This window comes from Dendroctonus ponderosae, unplaced genomic scaffold (genome assembly GCF_020466585.1).
Source record: "Dendroctonus ponderosae isolate FM_Combo_2020 unplaced genomic scaffold, Dpon_F_20191213v2 Dpon_F_20191213_1, whole genome shotgun sequence".
In the NCBI taxonomy this organism is placed as follows: domain Eukaryota; kingdom Metazoa; phylum Arthropoda; class Insecta; order Coleoptera; family Curculionidae; genus Dendroctonus; species Dendroctonus ponderosae.
This window is the reverse complement of record NW_026017110.1, coordinates 45,544,573-45,568,134: the sequence shown is the minus strand read 5'-3', so window position 1 is coordinate 45,568,134 and position 23,562 is coordinate 45,544,573. Positions and strand designations below refer to the sequence as shown.

Here is a 23,562-nt window from a genome sequence, read left to right as displayed (position 1 = left end):
GAGATTACACAGGCACTAGCTTGTTTGGAGTTAACCATTCAAATGTTTGGTGTTGTATGGTTTATTTTTAAACACCAATATTCGAGGTTATGAGAACAAGTTGACATTTCGAAAGTACGTTGCGCAGTCAACAAATCTTGTTGAATTTACCGTTTATCCTTGTCTATCTTATTGTCAGTCTGTATAATTTCATGGTTACCGGAGTTTTAAATAATTGCGAAGCAACAAGTATTTCCGCTACGTTAATTAGACAGATTACCATCAATAATATTGCTGCCGTATTTCTGATATAGGTTTTTGCAAATTTCTCAGTTTTTAATAACAATTAATTTCTTTTACTATTTTTTCTGTACTTCTATAACAGCGCCAGACAACACCTCCAGAGGAATGACGCCAATTTTGAATCACCCTGTATATCAGCAAATGTAAACTAAATATCTTGTGCGTCTATAACACTTTTGTCATGATTTTTTCTGAGCAGCAAGAATAGACTCTTAACATGCTGAGAGTCTATTCCTAACTTGGGCGACTGACCCAAAGAGAACAAATTTTCCAAATTATCGGACTGCGTCATGTCTCCCTATGCGTCATCTTTCCCCTGTTTTACCCTATTTCTTGCGCATGCGCAAAAGCTGAATAATTACTTTTGTATAAATTTATGGGCCCACGGACTGGGTTGGGATTGGGTGGCCGAGATAACACGCTCGGCAAGCGTGGCGCTTTAATTGCCATCAACCTTCCAAACCATGTTAGAGTCGAAATCCAAAATAAGACTACCCCATACGGGTAGATAGAGATTAAGGCTCAGAATCCCATCCCATAAAATCGGGACGTGGACGGCAGGAAGTGGACCGGGATACGCCCAGGCGGACTGGTTAAAATGAAATAGACTTCATCCTCGCAAACAGAAACACCGTGTGCAAAAAGGTCATAGTGCTAAATAGGTTTGACACAGGAAGCGACCATAGACTAGGGCGCGCCAACATAGACAGGATAAGACAGAGACCAGATACTAAATCAAAACCAGAGACGATAAGAAAAAGAAAGAAGACAGAGAGATTCCCCAGAACATAATACCCTAAATAAGACAACGAAAAAGGAAATAAGGATAGACCTAAGAGAAAACAAACACAATCCTCGAAACTATAGAGGAAACTGAAGACATGAAAGTTCTAAGATCAAGCAAGGGAGAGAAAAACAGACAATTGTAAAAATAAATAACAATCACCATCATAAATTAAATATGCACTACAACAGATGAAAAACAGCAAGAGTCCGGGATAAGATCGAATAACACCGGAAATGCTAAAGATAAAACACTAATAGAGAAAATAGTAATGCTGTTAAACAATTGTCTGATAGAGGAAAACATGTTGGAACCATGGAAAAATTACCATCTCGTGCTAATTTACAAAAAAGGGGATCGCTAAAATATAAAAAACTATATACCAATAAGCCTGCTATCACACCTCTATAAACTCTTCACTATAATTATCAACAATCGACTAACTACGAAACTAGAACTCCTACCAACGAGTAGAACAAGCAGGCTTTCAAAAGGGCTTTAGCACTACAGACTATCGTCATAGTCAGTCATCGAGAAAACAACAGAATATAACATCTGGCGTTGAAATCTGGTCTAATCTAACAGCAATAGAAGACGCGAGAATCGGCTTTACCCTTATTAAGAATATCTATGATGAGGCAACCTTTCACGTAAAAATAGACGACGATCTTAAAATAGACATAATATCACAGGGCAAAGGAGTACGACAGGGGCATACCATCTCTCCCAAGCTGTTTATCATAGCAAAACAAGATCCTAAACATCGATATAATCTTGATGACCACCAACATTCAGGAACTCTACAACATGTAAATTACTTAAACGAGCAATCCAAAGAAATATAGACCAAATTAGCAACGAAAATAGAGCTAAAAATGAACATAAACAAGACCAAAATAATGAGCAAAAATGGATCACCATAGATAAAGTTACCATAGAGATTGTTAAACATTACATAAGACATAAAGCCGGAAGTAGCAATGGATCAAACATGCGGCGAGACAGAACCCAATAGATGGACCCAGCGAACGGCACTTTGGAGACCAAGAGAAATGGATAGATGATGTCAGAACGGTAGCAGGAGAACAATGATGATACTAGCGAGATCGCGAGGCATGGATAAAGCTGGAGAAGACGAAAAGAAGAATTTTATCAGGACAATCCAACGACCTGCGTCTAATCATATTAATATATACATATTAACGTTCTGCAGATATAAAGCAGCAGAAGTACAGTGAATGAGGTGGACAGCCAGATCAGAAAAGCATTTGCAAGACATAATTTGGAAGAACAAATATATGACGACAGAGAGTAAGACGCGAATTTATGAGACCTGCGTCAAACCCATAATGACCCACGCCGCCCAAACAAGAGATGAAACATCTGTTGCCTAAAGGGAAATGAGAAGCGAATATGAAAATCCTAAGGAAAAATGAAGGATTCACATTGAATGACAGGATACGCAACGAGAATACCACAAGAGAACTGGGAGTGCAAGACGTTGTCAGATGGGTGAGAAAGAGACACCGGTGATGGAGAGACCACATAGAACGAATGAGTCCAGACCGAATTGTAAAGTGGGCAAAATGCAAAACCCAGAAACAAGGCGTCCAGCTGGCAAGCCCCCAAAACGCTGGTATGAAAGCAAGACATCGGGGTCACAGAAAGGCTGACAGAATTGACAGGACTTTATCCTTTTACAGGAAGAAGAAGAAGATATTAACATCCTATTCGGAAATTACTTATTGACTTTGGTAACATTTGTTTGAAAATGTCTTATGAAAACTTTGAAAAATGGGATATGGGGTGTGTTTACATAGAATAAGAAAATCGGGTGAAACAAGTAAACCCAGCTTAATTTCCCAGATACCCAGAAAAACGCGTATAGTCCATTTTTTTCAGAAGCTGGGAAGCAATTTAAAATACATCTATAAAAGTTAGATTTAAAAAAATCGTCGATCAGAGAACATCAGAGAAAATCGCTATAGTATGTAAACGTTTACCCATTCCATTCTTCTCAAAATATTGAGGAAACTGTAGGAGGAAATGAAACATTGGAATTTAAAAAAAAACGTAAGTACCGGCCACACCGAATTTCTGTAAATAAAATCGCCAAAAAATGTCAACAAAAGCACCCAAAAAGTAATAACACAATAACAAAATTTTTAAATTGAACAACAAATCAATAAATGTGTTCGGTCGAAGTCAGTGGCGTACCGCAAAAAAGTTTGGCTGAGTAAAATAGGGTTTAGAAAAGAAACACCCCGTAGAATTTCACAACCAGTCGCCTACATGTAAAAGGTCTAAACATTAGCCCACGTTCAAAATTTGATTAAAATATCTCATAAACTGTAGGAGTTAAACCGGAAATACCAAACATTTTTTTCAAACTTTAACACCCTGTATCTCGTTAACTAGGGCCTGAGAAAAAAAAGCTTGAATGGGAGCTCGACTTGTTTTGAGGTCCTCTACACGTCCCTGCTCTGTGTCTATAAGGTTGTGAATCACCCTGTATATACAGGGTGATTCAAAATTGGCGTCATTTCTCTGGAGGTGTTGTCTGGCGCTGTTATAGGAGTACAGAAAAAATAGTAAAATAAATTAATTGTTATTAAAAACTGAGAAATTTGCAAAAAATTGTATCAGAAATATCAGGCAGCAATGTTTTTCAAGGTAATCTGCCTAATTAACATTGCGCAAATACCTATTGGTCCGTAATTATTTAAAACTCCGGTAACCATGGAATTATACAGAGTGACAATAAGATAAACAAGTATAAACGGTCAACTCAACGGGAATCGTTGAATGACGGAACGAACTTTCGAAATTTCAACCTGTTGGAGGATAAAATTGGAGTTTATAAATAAACCGTACAACACCAAACATTTGAATGGTTAACTCCAGACCAGCTAGTGCCTGTGTAATCTCCTTGTTATCCACTCTTATCAAGCAGCTTCTCGTATTCAGTTAATTAACTCCTGCTCCATTTGTATATCCCTGTGCTGTGTGTATCGTACAAATGTGGTAGGAATGTAGCCGGTATTTATTTGGTGCCTGGGAAAGTGTCAGTGGTTGTGCTCTGAGTGCCCCTGGAAGGCCCTAATTCGATTATGTTCAATACTTGCTCCTCTGTGTGTGGAACCCGAACATCGATTGTCGTTCACTATCCTCCTGGAACCACTGTTCTCGCCCTTTGTTGCCGTGAGCTCTTTCAGCTTCTGCTATGTTACTGAAGCATTTCCCCTGAACTAATCGCATATCCGCAAATTCGTGAAAGGAAATTCAAAGTAAGTCACGGTTTGACAAATTATTGTTATTATTGGCAAGGGCTATCCACCTGTAACTATCTGTTAATGACAAAAAACATCATTGCCGCTGTGTCTTTTTATCAAAAAATTGTAGAAGATAACTTTTTTGATATCAAATCGTCAATGAATTTTTCGTAATTTGAAGCAAAGATCGTAATTTTTCTTTTTGGATGCTTAAGTAGTCCAATATGCTACCAATTAAACATGGAACAATTTCAAAATAATGCTTAAGAACAAAGTTGAAATTCGATCTTCAACTGTTAATATCTTCTAGAAATTTTCGAAAAAAAAAGTCAATATTTTTCTCGTACTTGGAAGGAATTACCCCAATTTTGAATCACCCTGTATAATTTATGGTGGTATGGCAACAACGCTGAACAGACGATTGAGGACGTGCGACTAGAGTTATAGTGTGCGAAGTATACCCAAAAGCATTAACATGGGCTAACACAATGATAAAATTATTGTGAAGTTACTTCATACTATTGATATAGAATGTTTCTACTACCATTCAGCCAGCATTCGTTGTAGTCACTTCACCGATTATTAAAATTTCCCAAGTGCTCAAATAGAAAAATAAATACACCTTGTAATTGCAGTAAATAAATCATTCTGTTTACCTGTAAAACCCAAAGTAAATTAACTGATTGATTGATAGATTGATGCCAAATTTATCGATTGCTACTAAACTTTATTGCTATAAAGGCCAGAAATTATAAAACACCTTTCTATATTCAAATGTTGTTAATTCGAGTCATGGTTGAATATGAATTTGATAATTACCTCAGCTTTCTTAATTGTCTTCTAATTACTTCACCTTGTGCTAGAACCAATTTCAACAGTTCCTCGGTACTGGAGGGTTCCTTTCCTCCATTCAACATTTGAAACCGTCTTGGATGCAAAGTATTACATAAACTTCTGTCCGAATGTGTGCTGGCATCCGATCGGCATTTCGTCCGTCGATTCGAAGATCTTCCCGATCTTAACCGTCTTAAGGACATTTTCACCTAAAATTGAAATTTATTGAACTGCAGGTTAACGTTGGCAAGATGGCAAGATTAGTCAGTTTATACGCCACGGAAGATTGCGGCTAAACTATTGTTGGTAGTTTACATGCGAAAAAATCCAATTATCAAAATATATGGCATTGCACGTTACTCTAAAACGGAACGAATTTATATCAGTTTTTCGTTAATCTGGTAAAATGTCTTCAATACTGTTTATCAAGCATCTCGCATGTACACTGCAAGAGTTCCTGACGGTACGTCAGCTGTCATCCAAGTAGTCATCTGACAGACAGCAGTCATCCTACTATAGCCGTGTGATGACCAAAAAGGTTGTTTTGCAGATGGAAAACTTTTGAGAAAAGGTCATGTCTTCAGAGAAAGTGTAACAACATAAACCAAACAAGTCTTTGTAATAATTTGCAAAACTACGGTTAACAGCACTGCAAAAATTCAGCTTAAACTCGCAACTCAAACTTTGCATAACTCAAAGCGAGTGGGTTGTAGATGGACGTTTCAGAGTTGTGCATCTGCCAATAGGCGCAACTTTCCGTATAAATCTGATTAAAATCCACACCAATTTAGAAACATCCAGAATCAACCAAGAGGCACACATTGAGTCCTGCCTCGTAAAAGAAGATTTCAATAGATTTTTTGAATTTTTTAATCAATCCACTTAATCTAATATTATTATTAGGTATTCCGTTGTACAGAAACACAAATGGATGGAGCGCCGGCTCATTTTTAGTTTTTGTTTTAAAGCGAGGACTTCTTATGGCACGGTATAAGCTCATTGGAATGCGTTACGATGCCGTTATGTCTGGAATAGATAACGTTGCTCTAAGAAAAATTGTGTTTTTCCGGCCGCTTTGTATTATGCGATTATGCGAGCGTGAATCTTGAACGCCACGAGATCAAATTTAACTACTGCCAGTAGGCCTGGATAACACTGTGTTGATTTGTTGCCGATCTCTGAGTGGTATAGTCATTTAATAAAGCGGATGAAAGCTTTACGAGACTCGAGACCGGAACAACATTCCAAAGAACTAAAATAAGCAACGTTTTCCGATCCACGGAACTGAGTTACTGCGCCGGTGCGTTGGGTTGGCACGTTGGATTGGCGCAGCATTGCGCCAATTGAACTAAAAATTCACTGAGTTACTCAGTCCTACACTTGCAGAAGATTATTAAAACTCTTTGATTAAACTGGGTCGGTAAGTGACACGCGGTCGCTTCGGTCGCTCAACTGAAAATAGAAGAAGTTGACTTGGCTCCTGAGTTCAAGCCTGAAGTCGATGGGAAACGAATAGCTTTTTATTGGACTTTAAAACAACGACAATTAAATGATTATTTTCCATTTCCGAAAATAGTCTTTAGTGATAAAGCCCATTTTTCACGCGTGAATGTTGAGAATCAGATGCATCTCAAGGTAGCCACCCAAATGAAAATTTTAAGGCAAATTTCCAAATATAGATCTCTACGCTATGTAGATTTAGCGGACAGAGCAGACAAACTGTTCAATGATTACACGAGTTATTGCCTGATTACTTCTTGTTCTTGAGATCGGCTTGGCCTCCCAGATCGTGCGATTTAAGGTCTAGTGGCTTATATGGTCGGGTTTTTTCAAACTCGCGCGTTAATATGATCAAACCGTCCTGGATTAAATCCTTAAAGGACGAGAATCAAAGGGATAGCGCATAAATAGCGGCAAATGTAAGCGAAAAAGCAACAGTCCGTGAAAATTTAATGAAAAGAGAACATCTGTGCTAGCAAACAAAGCAATTTTACTTATAATAAGCCAATCTTTTACCATCAATAGGTGGTCCGTCTTTTAAGTCAAACGCCACGTTGTTGTAAAAAGACTCTTCACCATCATGAATCAAATTAATTAACAAATCAGAAGAGAGACAGTCAGAAATCTAATAATAAGCATGTTTTGTGATTTATATATTATTAGTAATCTCCTCGCCTTACAACATGCATATGAATACGTTTCCGTTTCGTTGAATGCGCACACCGTTTTTTAACAGTGAACGCACCAAGAATCGCTGATGATTGTAGTGGACAGGATCTTGTAGGTTTCTTAGTGATATCGAGTTATTCTTTTTTTGAATCTTTTTAGTTTGCCTGATAACCTTGTTGGTTCATGGATGTATTGTGGTAGCAGCAGGTATTTGCGTCATGATAATGAGGAAGTTTTGCTACTTAATCACTCGCGTTAATATTCTAGCTTGTTCAGGAGTGCTAATAGAGCAACATCAAATATCTCAGTATTAGCAAAAATGGGAAAAATGTCAATTAGTGTTTAAAACTGCCAAAAAAGAGCTCAAAAATTAGAGCCAAGCTTCCGCAGTAGCAATGCACGAGGTGATTTTGAATTTTTAAATACACTTTTCCTACCACCACTACTCACAGTAGTACAAGACACACTACCTAGAATTTAAGTAAGTTACATTTTACGTATTGTAATCGCACGTATAATGTATATCGTATGTATAAAACGCACTGCTCTGTTTTGCACGATTCATTTCTGTCTAAACTGCATATTATTATTCGTCTATTAATATTGTTAAATTAGTAATCTAAACTGTTACTAAATGTATCTGTATAAAATGTCAAGCGAAACTTTAACACCCCCAAATATTATACAAATAACAGAAAGCCACTACGAATTACTTGCTTTGCTACGAATTACATTTGAAGTTTTTTTTGGAGAATGGAAGTAAGCTAACAATAACTTCCAAGAATTATCAGTAAGATGAGAAACCTTTGATTTGGTCTTTTTATTATCCGTTACAAACAACAACATTTATCACAATACAAAGATAACAATTTTATAGTTAAAAAAAAATATCTCCGTATTCCCACAAACTGCAAAAGCGAACGTCAGGTGAATGCGCACAGCGTGTATTTAATTCACACAACTGCTTATCCAGTCCTTATGGGCTCACAACTTGACCTTTGTATCTTTTTATTAACGATGTTCAGCCTTTGTGCTGAACGCACGATTTTCAACAAAAATTGTGCATAATTCTGGAGCATCTAATCGTTACTCTAAGGCCAGGCTAACTCAGTATATTTTTAGGAGTGGCTGCAACCGTTACTCATAGAAAATGTTGATGACCTTTTTTTGACTCATAAACCGATCAGTTATAATTCATGAATTCAGAGAGAGGCAACAACTCAAAAGCGCATCTCAACACACAAATTTTGACATTTATTAAACAACTTTTGTGTTGGTCACTTTTACAATTTAACAACTTTCACAACTTATGAGGAAACACTCTGAACATTCCGGAAGCCATTGCTTTAGGCTCTAGTCTAGGCAATAGTCATTGACATAAGCGATTTTTAAATGCATCGCGTGCTATCGTCGTTTTGGAATCGTGATTCTACCTAGATTAAATTTGCAACATCAACGTAATTTTCTGTATTATGAAGATTTTTTAAATAAGGTTATAACATAACCGGCAAATGCATGACAAACATGTGTATTACATTTAGGAATGTTTTCCGGGCTTTGAAGCCGTGGTCTATCGGAATTTCTTCCTGACGTTTCGTCCACAACTGCGGTGGACATTTTCAAAGGCGATGAGGCAGTGGGCGAAGTGATCTCCGGTGCTTTCCGACTAAGAATGAATCATCATTCTTAGTCGGAAAGCACGGGAGAAATTCGATTTAATGGAAATATTTTTACGAACTGGACTGTTCCATTGGAGAAAAATCAATTTCTGACGTTTTCAGCTTAACCAAGAATACGACCAATTTCAAGACCACCCTTTATTATTTTTCGAAATTGTCTTGTCATGGCAACAGAATTTGATTTTTTAAAAAACTCCTTAGATAAGTAAAGGAGCCGTTGAGCAAAAATAGTCAGATCAATCAGGCTTATCGCAGTCGAACTTGCGAATCGAACTTACAAAACAAGTCAAATGAGGTGAAATCAGGGCAACAAGGTGGCAAAATTATCGGGCCAAAACCAACTCGTTTATGGAATTTAATGGTCTTTCCGAACATGAAATCTTCAAACTGGACTATTCCATTGAAAGATAATCAGTTTATGCTGCTTTTACCTTAACCAAGGAAACGAGCAATTTCAAGACACCCTTTGTAATTTATCGAAATTGTGTTGTCATGCAAGTTTTTCGGGAGTTGTTTTCACAAAAAAAAATAACATAATTTAAAAACGCTTTACATAAGTAAAGGAAACGTTGACGAGGCCTACCGCAGTCGGCAATAAGGTCCATGTCTCATTTTAAAAAATCTATGTTGAAGGCACTGTTTGTTGAATTGGGAACGCCACATTGCCAAAAATATTTTAAAGTGATAGAACATATCCCACTACTCAGTTACATACATTTTCAGAAAAAACGTGAATTGCGTTCTCCCACCGTGGATCAACTCAAAGTGACAGTAGCGCTACGAGGGCACAGGTTTGGCCCAAATGAAAACGTGTACGACGCGGATGTGACGACCCGACACTGGCCCGCTTCAACCGAATTTGCTGCACGCGTAGCGTTTTGATTCGCAAATAGCGACGCAGTGCGTATCTGCTTCAGTTATTATACTTTGCACTTTGAAAGGGGAGCAACTCCCACACTGCTGAGACAGAGACAAAAATAAGTCCAGTGCGAACAATTTTCATCCTTCAAATAACAATTACTTACTTCCCAAACAATTTATTAGCCTTCTGCTTAAAAAAAACCATTCATCAAGCGCACGAAAAACTGTGCCTCACCGCAGCGTCGCTCGACTGATGCTGTGTCGCGTCGTGTCAATTTGCGCTGTTTCGTTGGTTTTCACTAGCTACCAAAAATCGCGCTGCGGTATACCGTATCGCGCGAGTTGTACGAGTACCAATTTGCGCCTAGTCATAGTCTTACCTCTGCTTGTGCCGATCCCCAGGTGTTCCATATATCCAAAATTTTTGAGGAAGGGTCTAAAGATTGCTCGACACCTCGCCACCGTTCGGTAATTTGATAGTTCTGCGGTATTCCCATGTGTTTGCCCTGTAACAATGAAACAGCATGACTTAATTGAATACCGTCTGCTTGGCTTACCCACCCTTTGTTCTTCATCTGCGCATAATACTTGAATCACGTCAATGCAGGTGGTGTCTTCGGTGATTCCAGACACCCAGCGCTGCTCGCTTCTGACCCATATTGGAATTTCATCGCCGCTACTGCAGCTGCTATCCAGATCGGAATTATCCTGGTTCTTAGACATTCGGCTCGTGTTGCTTAACCACATTTTATGCTGGAAACTAAACAACAGCATTACAGTTAGGCTTATAAAACCATCCAATCCAAGAATCAACCACTTTGAAATTGAATGCAATTCCAGATGCATTTCTTGAACAAATTTACTAAAACTATGAACCAGATTTGTATTTCATAGAGTCATAAATCCGCTGTTGTTAATTGGCGTTGACAACATTTGCGTAACGAAAGCAATTTATTAATTATTTCATAAAGACTTCCAGAATTCACCGACCGCTAATTAATTGGATACCGATATATAATGGATTACACAATATTTATGTGACTGTGCAAGGTGTTAATACCGTGACCGACTTGACGGGCTTGATCGATCAATTTCATCAAATCCCCGTTTAGCCTAAATAGCAAAACTTGCACTTAAACTCGTGAATCTCTTGAATGTGATCAGATTAGATTCACTCATTGATGATTATTCATCCAGTGTCTCATCTTCATTTTGTCTTTCTCTGACCTGAAAATCGAACTAACAAACCAAGTGAGCAGGGGTTAAATCAGGCTAGTGAGGTGGCGAAATGATGAGGCCAAAACCATTTCCAGGCCGATATTTCTAGTGCATTTTTGAGGCCAAATTTCAAATGTATCGCTGCTGGAAGTTGGGAGTTGTGGCATCTTAACCACAAACTCGCTCAATTGGGTCATTCGAAAGTATCTCGCTTAGACGATTTTCGAAACTCCATTTTGCCACGAAATAAAACTCGATTTCTCATGCTACTTCACCAGGGTTGATGACCCCCTTATGATGCTAAAATATTTAAAGTTTAGATCTACTGGCAGTTGGGAGTTGTAGCCTGTTAACAATAAGCGCACCCATTTAAATATTTCGAAAATTTATATTGCTTTCAAATTAATTGAAACTTCTCACTCTCCTTAAGCAGGGTTTTTTCTAAAACGATACAAATTGGGAAGTTTGCATTTACTGGAAGTTTGGAGTTGTAGCTTGTTAATCACAAGGGCGGCAATTTGAATCATTTGAAAGTTTCTCTTTTGATAAAATTCTTGAAACAGTATTTTACCAGCAAATTAATTGAACCTCTTCATGTTCCTTTAGCAAGCTTTTTTTCACAAACTTGCAAAATTTGAAGTTTGTATCTGCTAGGAGTTGGACCTGTTAACCACAAGCGCCGCCATTTGAACAATGTGAAAGTATAAAATTTGGAAACTTCTTGACATACTTTCCTACCCGCCATGTTCTTAAAGGTCGCCGCACTTCTGAAGCAGAGTTTCCTCTAAGCATTTGCAAATTTCCAAGTTTATAGCTGTTGGAAGTTGGGAGATGTGGCCTGTTAACGACACGCGCAACCATTTGAATTATTTGAAAGTTTCACGTTTGGAAAATTATAGAAATGGTATTTTGCACCCACTTGAATTGAAACTCCTCACTGTTCTTCAGAAGGTGTTTGTCAACAAATTTGCAAAATATAAAGTTTGTAACTGCTGGAAGCTGGAAGTTGTAATATGTTAACTAGCCTGCACACTTAAATATTTCGAAAGTTTCAAATTTGGAAATGTCTAGAAAATTGGTTTCCCACTACTTCTATCTGACTGGCCCTTCTTGTGTCCTTGACGTAGGATTTCATCTATGAAGTTATTATTATGGCCTATTAAGCACAAGCGTGGACATTTGTATGATTGAAAGTTTTAAGTTTGGAAAATTCTAGAAATACTTGCCTACCCTCCATGTTCTCAGAACTTGCCACACTACTGAAGCAGAGCTTTCTCTAAGCACTTCCGAATTTTCAAGTTTCTAGCTGCTAGGAGTTGGAAGATGGGGCCTGCTAACGACACGCGCGGCCGTTTGAACTATTTCAAAGTTTCACGTTTGGAAAATTATGGAAATTATATTTTACACTTAAACTGACTGAAACTTCTTGTATCCGGTAGCGTTTTGTCTATGAAGTTTCAAAGCTTCAACGTTGTAGGTGATGAAAGTTTGCAGTTGTGGCTTGTTAACAGCAATTGCTTGGTTGATTCGAAAGTTTCAGGTTCGGAAAATTCTCGAAAATCTACTTTCAATTAAAATTGACTGAAGCTCCTCAAACTCCTTAAGTGAGGTTTCCAATAAGTTGACAGATTTGAAGCTTATGGCTGCTGGAATTTGAAAGTTGTGGCCTCTTAACGACAAGCGCGCCCATTTGGATAATTCGAAAGTTTTTCGCTTCGAAAATTCCAAGAAACTCTATTTTACCTTGAAAAAAAAGCATTCCTTATGCTTCTTAAGCAGAGTTTTCTCTATGGCGTAGAAAAATTTGAAGTTTGTATCTATCGGAAGTTTGGAGTTGTAGCCTGTTAACGATATTACATTACAATTACATATTTTGAAAGTTTCCAATTTGGAAATTTCTAGAAAATGTTGCTCTCAAATAATGTGAAACTTCTCAGGCCCCTTAAACAGGCTTTTCCCTATAAGTATACTAATGTGGGAGTTTGTATCTGGTGGAAGTTTGGAGTTGTGGCTTGTCAACCACAAGCGCGGTAATTTCAATCAATTGAAAGTTTCACTATTGATAAAATTTCAGAAACTATATTTCACCATCCTATTAATTGAAACTCATGCCCCTTAAGCAAGCTTTTCGTCAAGAACTTGCAAAATTTGAAGTTTGTGTCGGCGGGGGATTAGACCTGTTAAGCACAAGCGCTGCCATTTGAACCCATTTGAAAGTTTCAAGTTGGGAAAATTCTAGAAATACTTTCGTACCCGCCATATTTTTAAAACTCGCCGCACTTCTGAAGCAGAGTTTTCTCTAAACATTTACAAATTTCCAAGTTTTTAGCTGTTGGAAATTGGAAGTTGTGACATGTTGACAACAAGCCTACACACTTCAACATTTCGAAAGTTTCAAGTTTGGAAAGTTCTAGAAAATAGATTTTACACTTTAACCGACTGAAACTTCTTGTGTCCTTGATGTGGGTTTGGTCTATCAAGCGTCGTTTCAAAGCTTCAAGGTTGTGGGTGATGAAATTTGGGAGTTGTGGCCTATTAAGTACAAAGGAGCCCATTTTGTACCATTTGAAAGTTTTACGTTTGAAAGATTCTAGAAACTCTATTTGCTAATGAAGTTGATTAAAACTGCTCACATCCCCTAATCAGATCTTTTGAATCTTTCAGACAAATTTGAACTTTTCAGCAGAAGAAAGTTGGGAGTTGCAGGCTTTTATAAATGGTCAGGCCAGTTTGGCACACCACAGACATTCAACTTTTAAAAGCGACTGTTTCAAATTGTAATGACTTTCCCCACTCTCATCGAGGTCGGTATGTCACATGAGCTTTAAGCCAAAATAATGCAAAATTACCTCAATTATCTTAATTTGGAAATTTGCGGAGAAATACGTGTTTTTCATATTTAATTTTCCATTGATTAAAAATCGTTTCTAATTTTTTTCTCATAACACCTTTCAAGAAAGGAGATATGTATCCTGAAATGTCCAAGCTCAGAGTATTTTCAAAGGCACGTCCGGTGTCCGGTAGCCACCCTTACAGGACACCAGGAATACTTTCAAAAATTGAAAAAAATATTTGCTCAAGTTGCGTCAATTATGCGTAATTTTCAACACATTTTAAGAGCGGGTCCCTTGGTCCAGTAGTAATAATTCATATCTCGTACCCCATTTCTTTCGAACCGAAATCCGCTATGTAGTTATATGAAACGGGTAACTGTACTGCGCTGTCAATTTTGTGCAATTTCAATAAAATAAGCCTGTAAGAAACTGTACCCTACGGGCAGCCTGCAACAGAACAACACATCATTTGTGAAAATGCTGAATACCTGAAAAATGGCTTGACTGCTCGTGATCACCAGAGGGTTTTAATCGGCGCTTTTCTGAGCACGTGGTAAGAGAGACCGAAAACTGAGAAGTAGGTGGAAGGTTGTAAATCTTCGGTGGTCTTTCTTCGTGATGATTTGCGTTTAAATGTTAAGAGAGTGTCGTTACCGTGTGTATATAACAATGGCGCTTTGTACCTTGAAAAAAAAACCACTATGTAAGTATTTCGTCATTTGCTAGCCTACTTTCCATTGTCTCCCTGATTTTGATAAAATATTTGCGAAGAAAACCAAGCACACTTGGAAAAAATGCGTCGGCCTGGTAGCTAATTATGAAAATTGATTATATTCAGCATTAGTATGATTTTCTAAGCGATTTTAAATCGACATGAGTGTTTTTTTTTAAATTATAATATATTTTCAGAAACCCTAGAAAAATCTACACCAGCTGCTAATTATAAATTCACCAGTCGAAAGCGTTCTATTGTTTAATTAGAAATATTGTATTTCAAAAATTGTGGATTGATGAGGACAGAGGAAGCGCTCTTGACTTCTCTAAATCTTACTGAAGTGGAAAAACGCAAAAAATAAAGGTAAGCAAAAATAGAATAGATGATAAATTTATTTATCTATAACCTGTAATCGCAAATTACACTTGGGCTTTACAGTGAAGTTTATTAGGCCCACTTTTATTTATTTTATATGTAAATGATCTTAATTATCAAATAATTAATCCAAATAATTGCATAATGTAGGCAAGGCATAATGTAGACCGGCACAGTGACTCACCGGTGCAGTTGCGCTGCAGTCATCCATTTGGTAGAATGCTCTTATAAAACGTGGTGAACTTTGAACTCAACTTTTTGTTGGGAGTTGAATTTATCAGAAACAAAAAATAGTCTACAAGTTCAGAGTTGTGCTTTCAGTAAAGAAGACTACGCTCTAAATGTCGTCAAAATAATTTCAAACCTTAAAAAGTTCATTCAAATCACATGAGATCCTCCATCATATTTCAGTCGATTTAGCAATAAAAAAACAGGCAAAACGAAAACTCTTGACCGCTTTGTAACAATAAAAATAATACTGGAACCCACATTTTTATATCTGAAACGCTTCTTTGGAGACAAGCTTCAGATAATCTTAGTGTAGAAATAAAAATGTTAAAAATGTCTTAAGTACGAAAGAATGGATTAATCGGAACCAAATCCACACTATCAGTAAGCTGATGCTAATTGTATTGAATACTGGAATCCACATGTCCATATCTGAAGCGGCTCTTTAACGGAAAGTCTCAGATGGGCTTAATATCAAAATACAAACTAGCCCAAAATATTTCTAAAGTTTAAAAATTAACTACGAATTAACCAATAGATCAATCGATACCAAATCCACCCTACGAGTCAGTTGATGAATATGGGACTAAAAGTTCGTACATGGCAACCAGGGGCAAAGTAATGCTCAGCTTACCGAAAGCTGCGAAGTGCTACCTGAACAGACAGAAGAAAATGTGTTTAATACAGCAAGAAATCCATCGCAACCCAGACTTATTTGAAATCAGCAGAGAGATAAATATAAGGAAATATATATACAAATAATCCATAAAACTTCAGTTGCTTGTTGAAAACCAACTCAGTTCAAGCTACAAGATTTATTGATTAGAGACCATTCTTATGAGCTTTTTGCAAGCAGGCGCCCCATCCTCCATTTTCTGCCCATTAATCCTCAAGAAGTTTACACTTAGTTTGTGAGTTTGGTGTTTGCACTCACAAACTACCGCACTTAGTTCGCACAAAAGTAAAGCAAAATATGTGGTCTTGATGATAAAAATAACCGGTTCTTCGAAAAAGCTCAACGGTGAAGCTGTAAACCAAGAGATCTCCTTTTCTGTCAAATACATTAATACACTCGACTGTCAAGCACACTTGTGGTGGAGACAGTGTGGTGGCAAAAATTATAACTCAATGTTAACTAGTAATTTGAGACTTGTTTTGTTGAGATTGGTGTCATATGTTTACACCTGATTACGATTGAGCTATTGCAACAATCGCAATAAGTCTCTGTAACTGGCTTGTCCATTAACAAAGCCTTTTTCCTTGGTTTTTGCCGATCCACGTTCTTTTTAACCCTTTTCCGTCCGTAACGGTACCTTAACCACTGTTTATTTTTGAGAAGTAGTGAAAATGAATGTTTCTGTCCGTATTCCTTCGTGAGTGACAATCGTTTACAGAACAATTTGGATTATATACCGTACGTCTACGTGCATTCATTTTCATAATAATTTCAACTCTCAGTTTTTGTTTGTTTACCAACTCCAATAGACAGACAAGTTTGACAAGTCTCAACTGTCACTCGAAAACGAATAATTTGACGTTTTGGCAGCCCCCCGTCGGCAGTTCAACTCCCGCATAATCTCCAACCATTATGACATTTAATGGCAATATCGACAAAAGAATCGAGTTTTTGCAAACCTGAGCATTTTTTCGGAAAATTAACGTTTATTAATATCGAGTTTAGGAGTCTTCGCGATTATGAGCTACTTTACAGGGGGTTTGAAGCTGTAGTTAACCTTAATCGTTTTACGATGACGTTTTCGATCGTCGTTTTTCACTGACTTTAAGGCGACATTTAGAACAAATTGCTGTATATGAGACGCATGAACAGGGATTTCCTAGTACAGAACCAAGCTATTTGAAAGTCCATGGATCGAACTCGTTTTGTAATATCAGATTTCTTCGAGCGATACATATTTTGAAAAAATAGGTATATAAATTTTAAATAATATTTTGAAAACCGTTGACGGCCAACCTAACCGTCTAACAGTATAGTGGGTGTCCCATTTAAAATATCGAAGTTGTTAAAACTTTTCAATATTTATATAATATATGTATTTTCAAAAATTTCTAGAATAAATTAACAGATGAAAATTCAATTTGAACTTTGTTATTAATCATTGTTTTGAAATGGTTCCATGATTGGGTTTTGATTTGGTACCCTATTAGAACACTTAAGCATTCGAAAAGAAAAATTACGATATTTACTTCAAATGTCCAAAATTTTTTATATTAAATGTTCCTCTTCTACAATTTTTTGTAGATGTTACAGGTACAAGCATTTGTTAAATTGTGACTTACTTTGAAGGTTCTTTCGCAAAATGTACACCAATGTCGAATATGCGGATATTCTAATAATTATAACAGGCACTAACTTATTTGGAGCCAAAGAGAGAAATTTATGTTTATTCGTATACACATTAATTCGAGGTTATGATGGCAACTTCTGGTTGACAATATTAACATTCCAAAAAAGTGGGTCCTTACATTAAACGAGTCCTGTCGAATTTTCCGTTCATCCTGATCTCTTTCATTGTCACTTGGTATTTTTCCATGGTTAACGGAGGTTTTAATAATTACAAATCAACAGGTACTTGCGTATTGCTAATTGGGCAGATTACCTTGGAAAACATTTTTGCCGTTCTTCTAATATAGTTTTTTGCAACAATTAATGTATTTTCTACTCCTAAAATAGCCTTAAACAACACCAGAAGAATGGCACACATTTTGAATCACCCTGTCGATGTGATCATTTTCAGCGATATCGTGCAATGTATTTGCCTTAAACGCCTATTACGCCATCGACCGTTAATCACCCTGTATACCTGAACCGTGTAGATTTAGTAGCAGATATTGAACTAATTTGAAAAATGATCGTGTTTATTAGTTACCACAGAGAAACGAATGCTCATAGTACGATCATTAACCTTTTTCAGTGTTATCATAAATAGACACTATTGGTAATAATGTTATTTCTGACCTCATCTTGATACGCTTTAAAGCGCCCATAAAAACTACCATAAATTACTAATTAATGGTAGGTATATGGTTTATTATCTATGGCCGTTCATTACATTACGAAATTATTCCTAAGCTATATTAGGTTGACTTTAGAATTTCGCTCGAAACTGCAGGAGAATACTGTACATTTTTTAAAATGTGAACGTTATCGTTCTAATGGTTATGTGAAACCATGTAGACTACTTTTTCATTACTTGTTAGCAGTCTAATTATCACTGGTTCTGAAAATTGTTTCTCACACATTATGCGACTAATGTGTTTCTTGTCATAAACGTTAACGTGTCTAACCCGTTAAAATGCTACCAAATTAGCACATACATAAGCTTTTAAAAAATTGAAAGCTTAAATTAAAATTGATATCAAACAAATATATTTCAATATGTTAAGTATTGAAAGTTTTCTACTTCATAATTTATTGTTAATCTTTAGAGTCAATGTTCAGTGTGATAAAACGTAATGAAATTGTACATAAATTGAGCTACTAGCTAATTAGCTTGTCTCATTCTTCACGGTTTTTTGTTTAGTCAATATTTTTGTAAAACAAAATTAATTTACTAATTAATCTTAGTTTTGGTGATGTGCATTAATCACTGCAGCTGAATGAAATTCAGACAAATATAAATGGCTCTAAATTTAAAGTTAAATTAGTGAAAGACCGGCGCTTGGAGCGTTTTTCGTTTAGATGTTGTTGACTTTCGATACGTTGGAACGTAAAATTTGCCTTTGGAAATATTGCAATGCGAACCGGCACTTTCTACAAAAATTTCAACAATAAACGAATTGATATGGAACTGCCAAGTAAAGCATGAAGTATCGAAAGGGCGAACAAGTAAATGATTATGCAAGGTGTTCGGATAATGCGATAGGAAATTTTTTAAGTATATTCTACATGCTAATATAATGGTAGTGAATCATATAATAAAAATTCAAAATTTGAATGTTTTTTGGGTTACAGCTCATCAAACATCATTTTTTTACGTGTTCTGGATATTTCTTCGCGAATCAAATTGAAAATCGGTATAGAGTTTCAACTTAGTGATCTCTAGCTTTCTGATAAAAAATGGTTTCTCCACTTTACCAATGGACGGCACTTTACTTGAAAGCTACATTTAATTTTTCTAGTATCTCGCGTATAAAAAGTAATATGCGATTTTAAAGATTAGAAAATGCTAGACAAAAAACCTACACTTCTAAGGACTTGAAATAACTCTTCGTTTGGGAGGAAATCGACATCAAAGTTTTTGTCACTATCAAGCTAGTGTCGTTGGATTTAATTACAATCGCAGCAAATCAAGTCGTCTGGTTTTAGAGTAGGTATCCTAAATTTGACAATTTATAGTAATTATGGTATCACTATTCAATTAAGGCAACATTTTGTGCCCCATTTAGATGCAACATTTGAATATTCTCGATCCATTTTAATTGAGTGGTTGTAGAACACAAAAAGCTAGTCTAAATTGAACAGTAATTCAATAATTACTATAAATGGTCAAACTTTTAACTAAATCCAATGTCAGTCGGTTGAAGTAATAAAAACTTTATTGTCGATTTGCTTCTAAACGAAGAGGTTTTTCGAGTGGTGTGAAGACCACATTTTTTGCCTAGTATTTTCTAGTGTTTGAAATGGCATATTCACTTTTGCGACATTTGACATTTCAAAAAAGATATGCGAAAAATTAAATTTGAATTTCAGGTAGTGCTATCCAGTGGTAAAGTGGAGAAACAATTTTTTAAGTCCAGAATAGTTAAAAAAAACTAAATTTGATGAGCTGTAATTCGAAAAATATTCGTATTTCGAATTTTTGTTACCTCACCGACAACTATCATTTTGGGATGTAGAATTACTCGTAAAAATTTCCGAACGCCCTGTATATTCGGATTAAACTTCATCTAACTGTATCTATACTTAAATACAATCTTCAGTCTTCTATAGCACATTATTATTTAAAAAAACGTGTTCCTATTGGCAAACCGTTTGCGGCGTTTTCCAATAAAATTATTGTGTAACTTTCACAAGTTTTAAATTTATTTGTTATTTTTTCTACAGTTGAATAAAAATCTCTCCCACAATGAAAACAGTTTCAATTCCTTCCTTAACTTTCATCCCGTCAAAAACATAATTTTTATGTTTATACTTTTTTAATTTTTATACGTTTATAACAAACAGTTCTTGCGATCAACAATTCATCTGTATGTCAGCACATTTTTCAATTGCAAATGAGTGTGATTGTATAATTAAACGTGCTTTTGAGATCTGACCTAATTTTTTTAAAAACAATTTTTAGTATTGTTGCAAATAACGGCAATTTACTCTTGGGAAACATTCATATTTTTCTTGATCCTCTGGAGAAAAGTGTACAGTTTTGCCACTATTTTCGATAGCGAAAGAATCACTTTAAGTCATTACAATGACAATTTACCTTTCCACCCATTATTCACTTACATTTTCTTTATCTTGTGTGGTCACTGACTGGTTTTTGACTTGGTTTTTCAACTGAACATTTTCAAAGCCGTTTTTTCAAAAGGTTATAAAGGGTTATTCAATTCGAGGTTATATTATATATTATCATATCATGATCAATATTATGATCTGGAAGACATGTGGTTCCAGCAGGATGGGGCAACGAGTCACACAACACTGGCAGTTAGAGCCCTATTGCAAGATAAATTTCCTGGACTCGTAATTTCGAGATTGAGTGATGTTAATTGGCCCGCAAGATCCTGCGACTTAACACCGTTAGATTTCTTTTTGTGAAGCTATGCGAAAGATCGTGTTTACGCCAACAATCCTCAAACTCTTGAGCAACTGAAAGCCAATAGCCGTGAAGTTATGACCGGGATATTACCGGTAATGTGCCGGAAAGTCATTCAAAATTACCTCAAAAGGATTGAGGCCTGTATGAGGTCCAGTGGAGGACATTTAAATTATGTTGTTTTTAACGAATAATGGCAAGGTTTAATCTTTATATTGAATTAAAATTTTCGTCTCCATCTGAATGTTGTTTCGTGTGTTTTTTTTTACTTTACTTTCCCAAGAATAAAATGGAGAACCCTGTACCTTTCCCGGCTTTTAAGCACATAAATATGGTCTGAGAAATACTGATAAAAATAAAACAGCATTAACACAACATGCACACCAAAGGTTACATAATTTTGATAACGCGGATATACTGGTTAGGGAAACAAATTATCATAAAAGAAGAACCGAAGAAATGATACAAATAAAAAAACAGTTATGAGCAGTGGGGTCGGGCGTCAATTTCACGCATAGGCGGAACCTCGACTTTCGTATCGCATACCGTAATATACTATTTTTCACAAGCCTCGCCTACGACTAAAAAAAAATGATTTTTTGATGGTTGCGCTTTGTGTCTTACGTCATACAGAACTTTTATAAATAAGAACTTCTTTCCTGATAAGTCATATTAAAAATAAAATATTTGCCGAATGGTCCAAACTTCCTGAAATTAGGGAGATATACCGCCAGAAAAAAAGGGAGGGAAATAGTACTGGAGACATTGGCAATAAAACTGGAAAACAAAATAAATGTAGTTGCATTGACAAAATCTGCTGAAATTCTAAATGCACCAGCAGTTGCTTGCAGCACATCTCTCATCACACATAAGTGTGCGACACTCATTTATGATGATAAAAATAAGATACTTTTTCTCAATAACAGCAATAATAAGTAATACAAACCTGAGAAGCATGTAAAGCTTTAATTACAGAAGGAATTCAATTTCATAGACTAAATAAAATTAAAATAAATAACAAATAAATGTGGATAAAACAAAACAAAATTTTTCTTGAGGTTTTAATCACATATATGATTCATTTAATAATACATACTTTTGAAAAATAGTTTATTATTCAAAACAAATTCAAAACATGAACTTGTACTCAATTTCAATAAAAAAATTAGAATATACAAAATAAACAATTTCTGGACATTACAATACATACATACACTGAAGTCTCTCAAAATAAATATTTTTCAATTACTCGAAAACTTTTTTGGAAAAAAATGACGATTCAAATCAAAGTTAATTTTTCCAAGAAACTTTATGTTTCCACTCAAAAAATATAAAACAGAACACAAATAATTCTAAGAAATGAAAATCAAAATAGTAAACGGTACATGTAAACTTAAAAATTAAACGGTATTAATGGTAAACTCAATAATACTAAATCGGAAATCACTTCTCTTTCTCTTCATTTTCGTTATAAAGTCTGAAGAGGAACACTAACTTCGCTCCTTTTTCGATTCCCAATCTGTTCCTGATATCCGAATGAACAAATCCGAATGTGCTGAACATCCTCTCGACAGACGCAGAAGATGCAGTTGTACAAAGAAACTGTGTTATAGTGGGCAAGTGTTTCGCAATTTCCGGTTCATCTCTCTGTGATAGCCACCACTGAAGTCCGTTCATATTTTTCAGCACCTCATCAGAAAACATAATTTATTTGAAAGGACTGCAGCGAGTGTTGAATTTAATAACTAGTGGCAACAATCCCGAGTTTCCATGAAGCTCACTGAGGGGTCTCCAAAGCCAGATTATTCTCTTCAGGAGTTAAACCTTAGTTTTGTTTCTCCGGGCTTAACATGTAAGCAATAAAGTGATAAGGTGTAAGAGCTTGATTATAGCGATGTTGAAACTTCGGTAGTTTCTCTAAAGATAAATTTTGAGATTCTTCAAACTTAACTTGCAAAAGTTTCCACTGCTCTACGGCATCAGATATTGGGGAATTTTTCCTACCTAAACCTAAAGCAACAGCAATAGGCTTCAGAAGGCTCAGGCTTCAGTCCTATGTTTGAGAGTTTTTTGAAGATAGCAGAATCGACATCCTTTGAATTATCCTCGCAAATCTTGAGAATGATGTCCCATTGTGTGACATACGCTTCCAAACAGTCGACCACGCTGTTCCAGCGAACATCGCTAGGTAGTACTAGTGCCTTGCCTCCAGCTGCACTGAATTTGGCTTTGGCCATGTGAATGTTGCAGAAATATTTGACAATTTCGACTATGTGTTCTTTGACATCTTGCACCTGTAAGTCCTTACAAAGCAGATTTAGTAAATGCGAAGAGCATCCATCAGTTATAATTTCAGAGTTTGTCCGTTCTTCTAACGTTTTCCTCATTGCGGTCATAATAGCGGCATTGTCCGTTACAAAAGATCGCACTTGACACTGAAATTTTGTTTGACACGAGGAAATTAAATATCGCACACCAAATCAGTAAGGTATGTCAAAGTATGAGGCTTTCCAGAAGAATCAATGGTTTCATAGAGAAGC

The 23,562-nt window shown here is 36.1% G+C and overlaps 1 protein-coding gene across 2 annotated transcripts in view; it reads right to left on the bottom strand.

Moving 5' to 3' along the window:
* Nucleotides 1-23,562, bottom strand: part of LOC109541359 (ras association domain-containing protein 10) — a 49,962-nt gene that overhangs the window by 1,612 nt on the left and 24,788 nt on the right. For both annotated transcript variants that reach the window (XM_048669585.1, XM_048669587.1), the window contains 3 exons: nt 10,443-10,641; nt 10,262-10,387; nt 5,158-5,381 (listed from right to left, as the gene is read on the bottom strand). In XM_048669585.1, coding sequence (XP_048525542.1) covers nt 5,158-5,381; nt 10,262-10,387; nt 10,443-10,628 — 536 coding nt within the window. In that variant the 5' untranslated portion in view covers nt 10,629-10,641. The remainder of the gene's footprint in view (nt 1-5,157; nt 5,382-10,261; nt 10,388-10,442; nt 10,642-23,562) is intronic.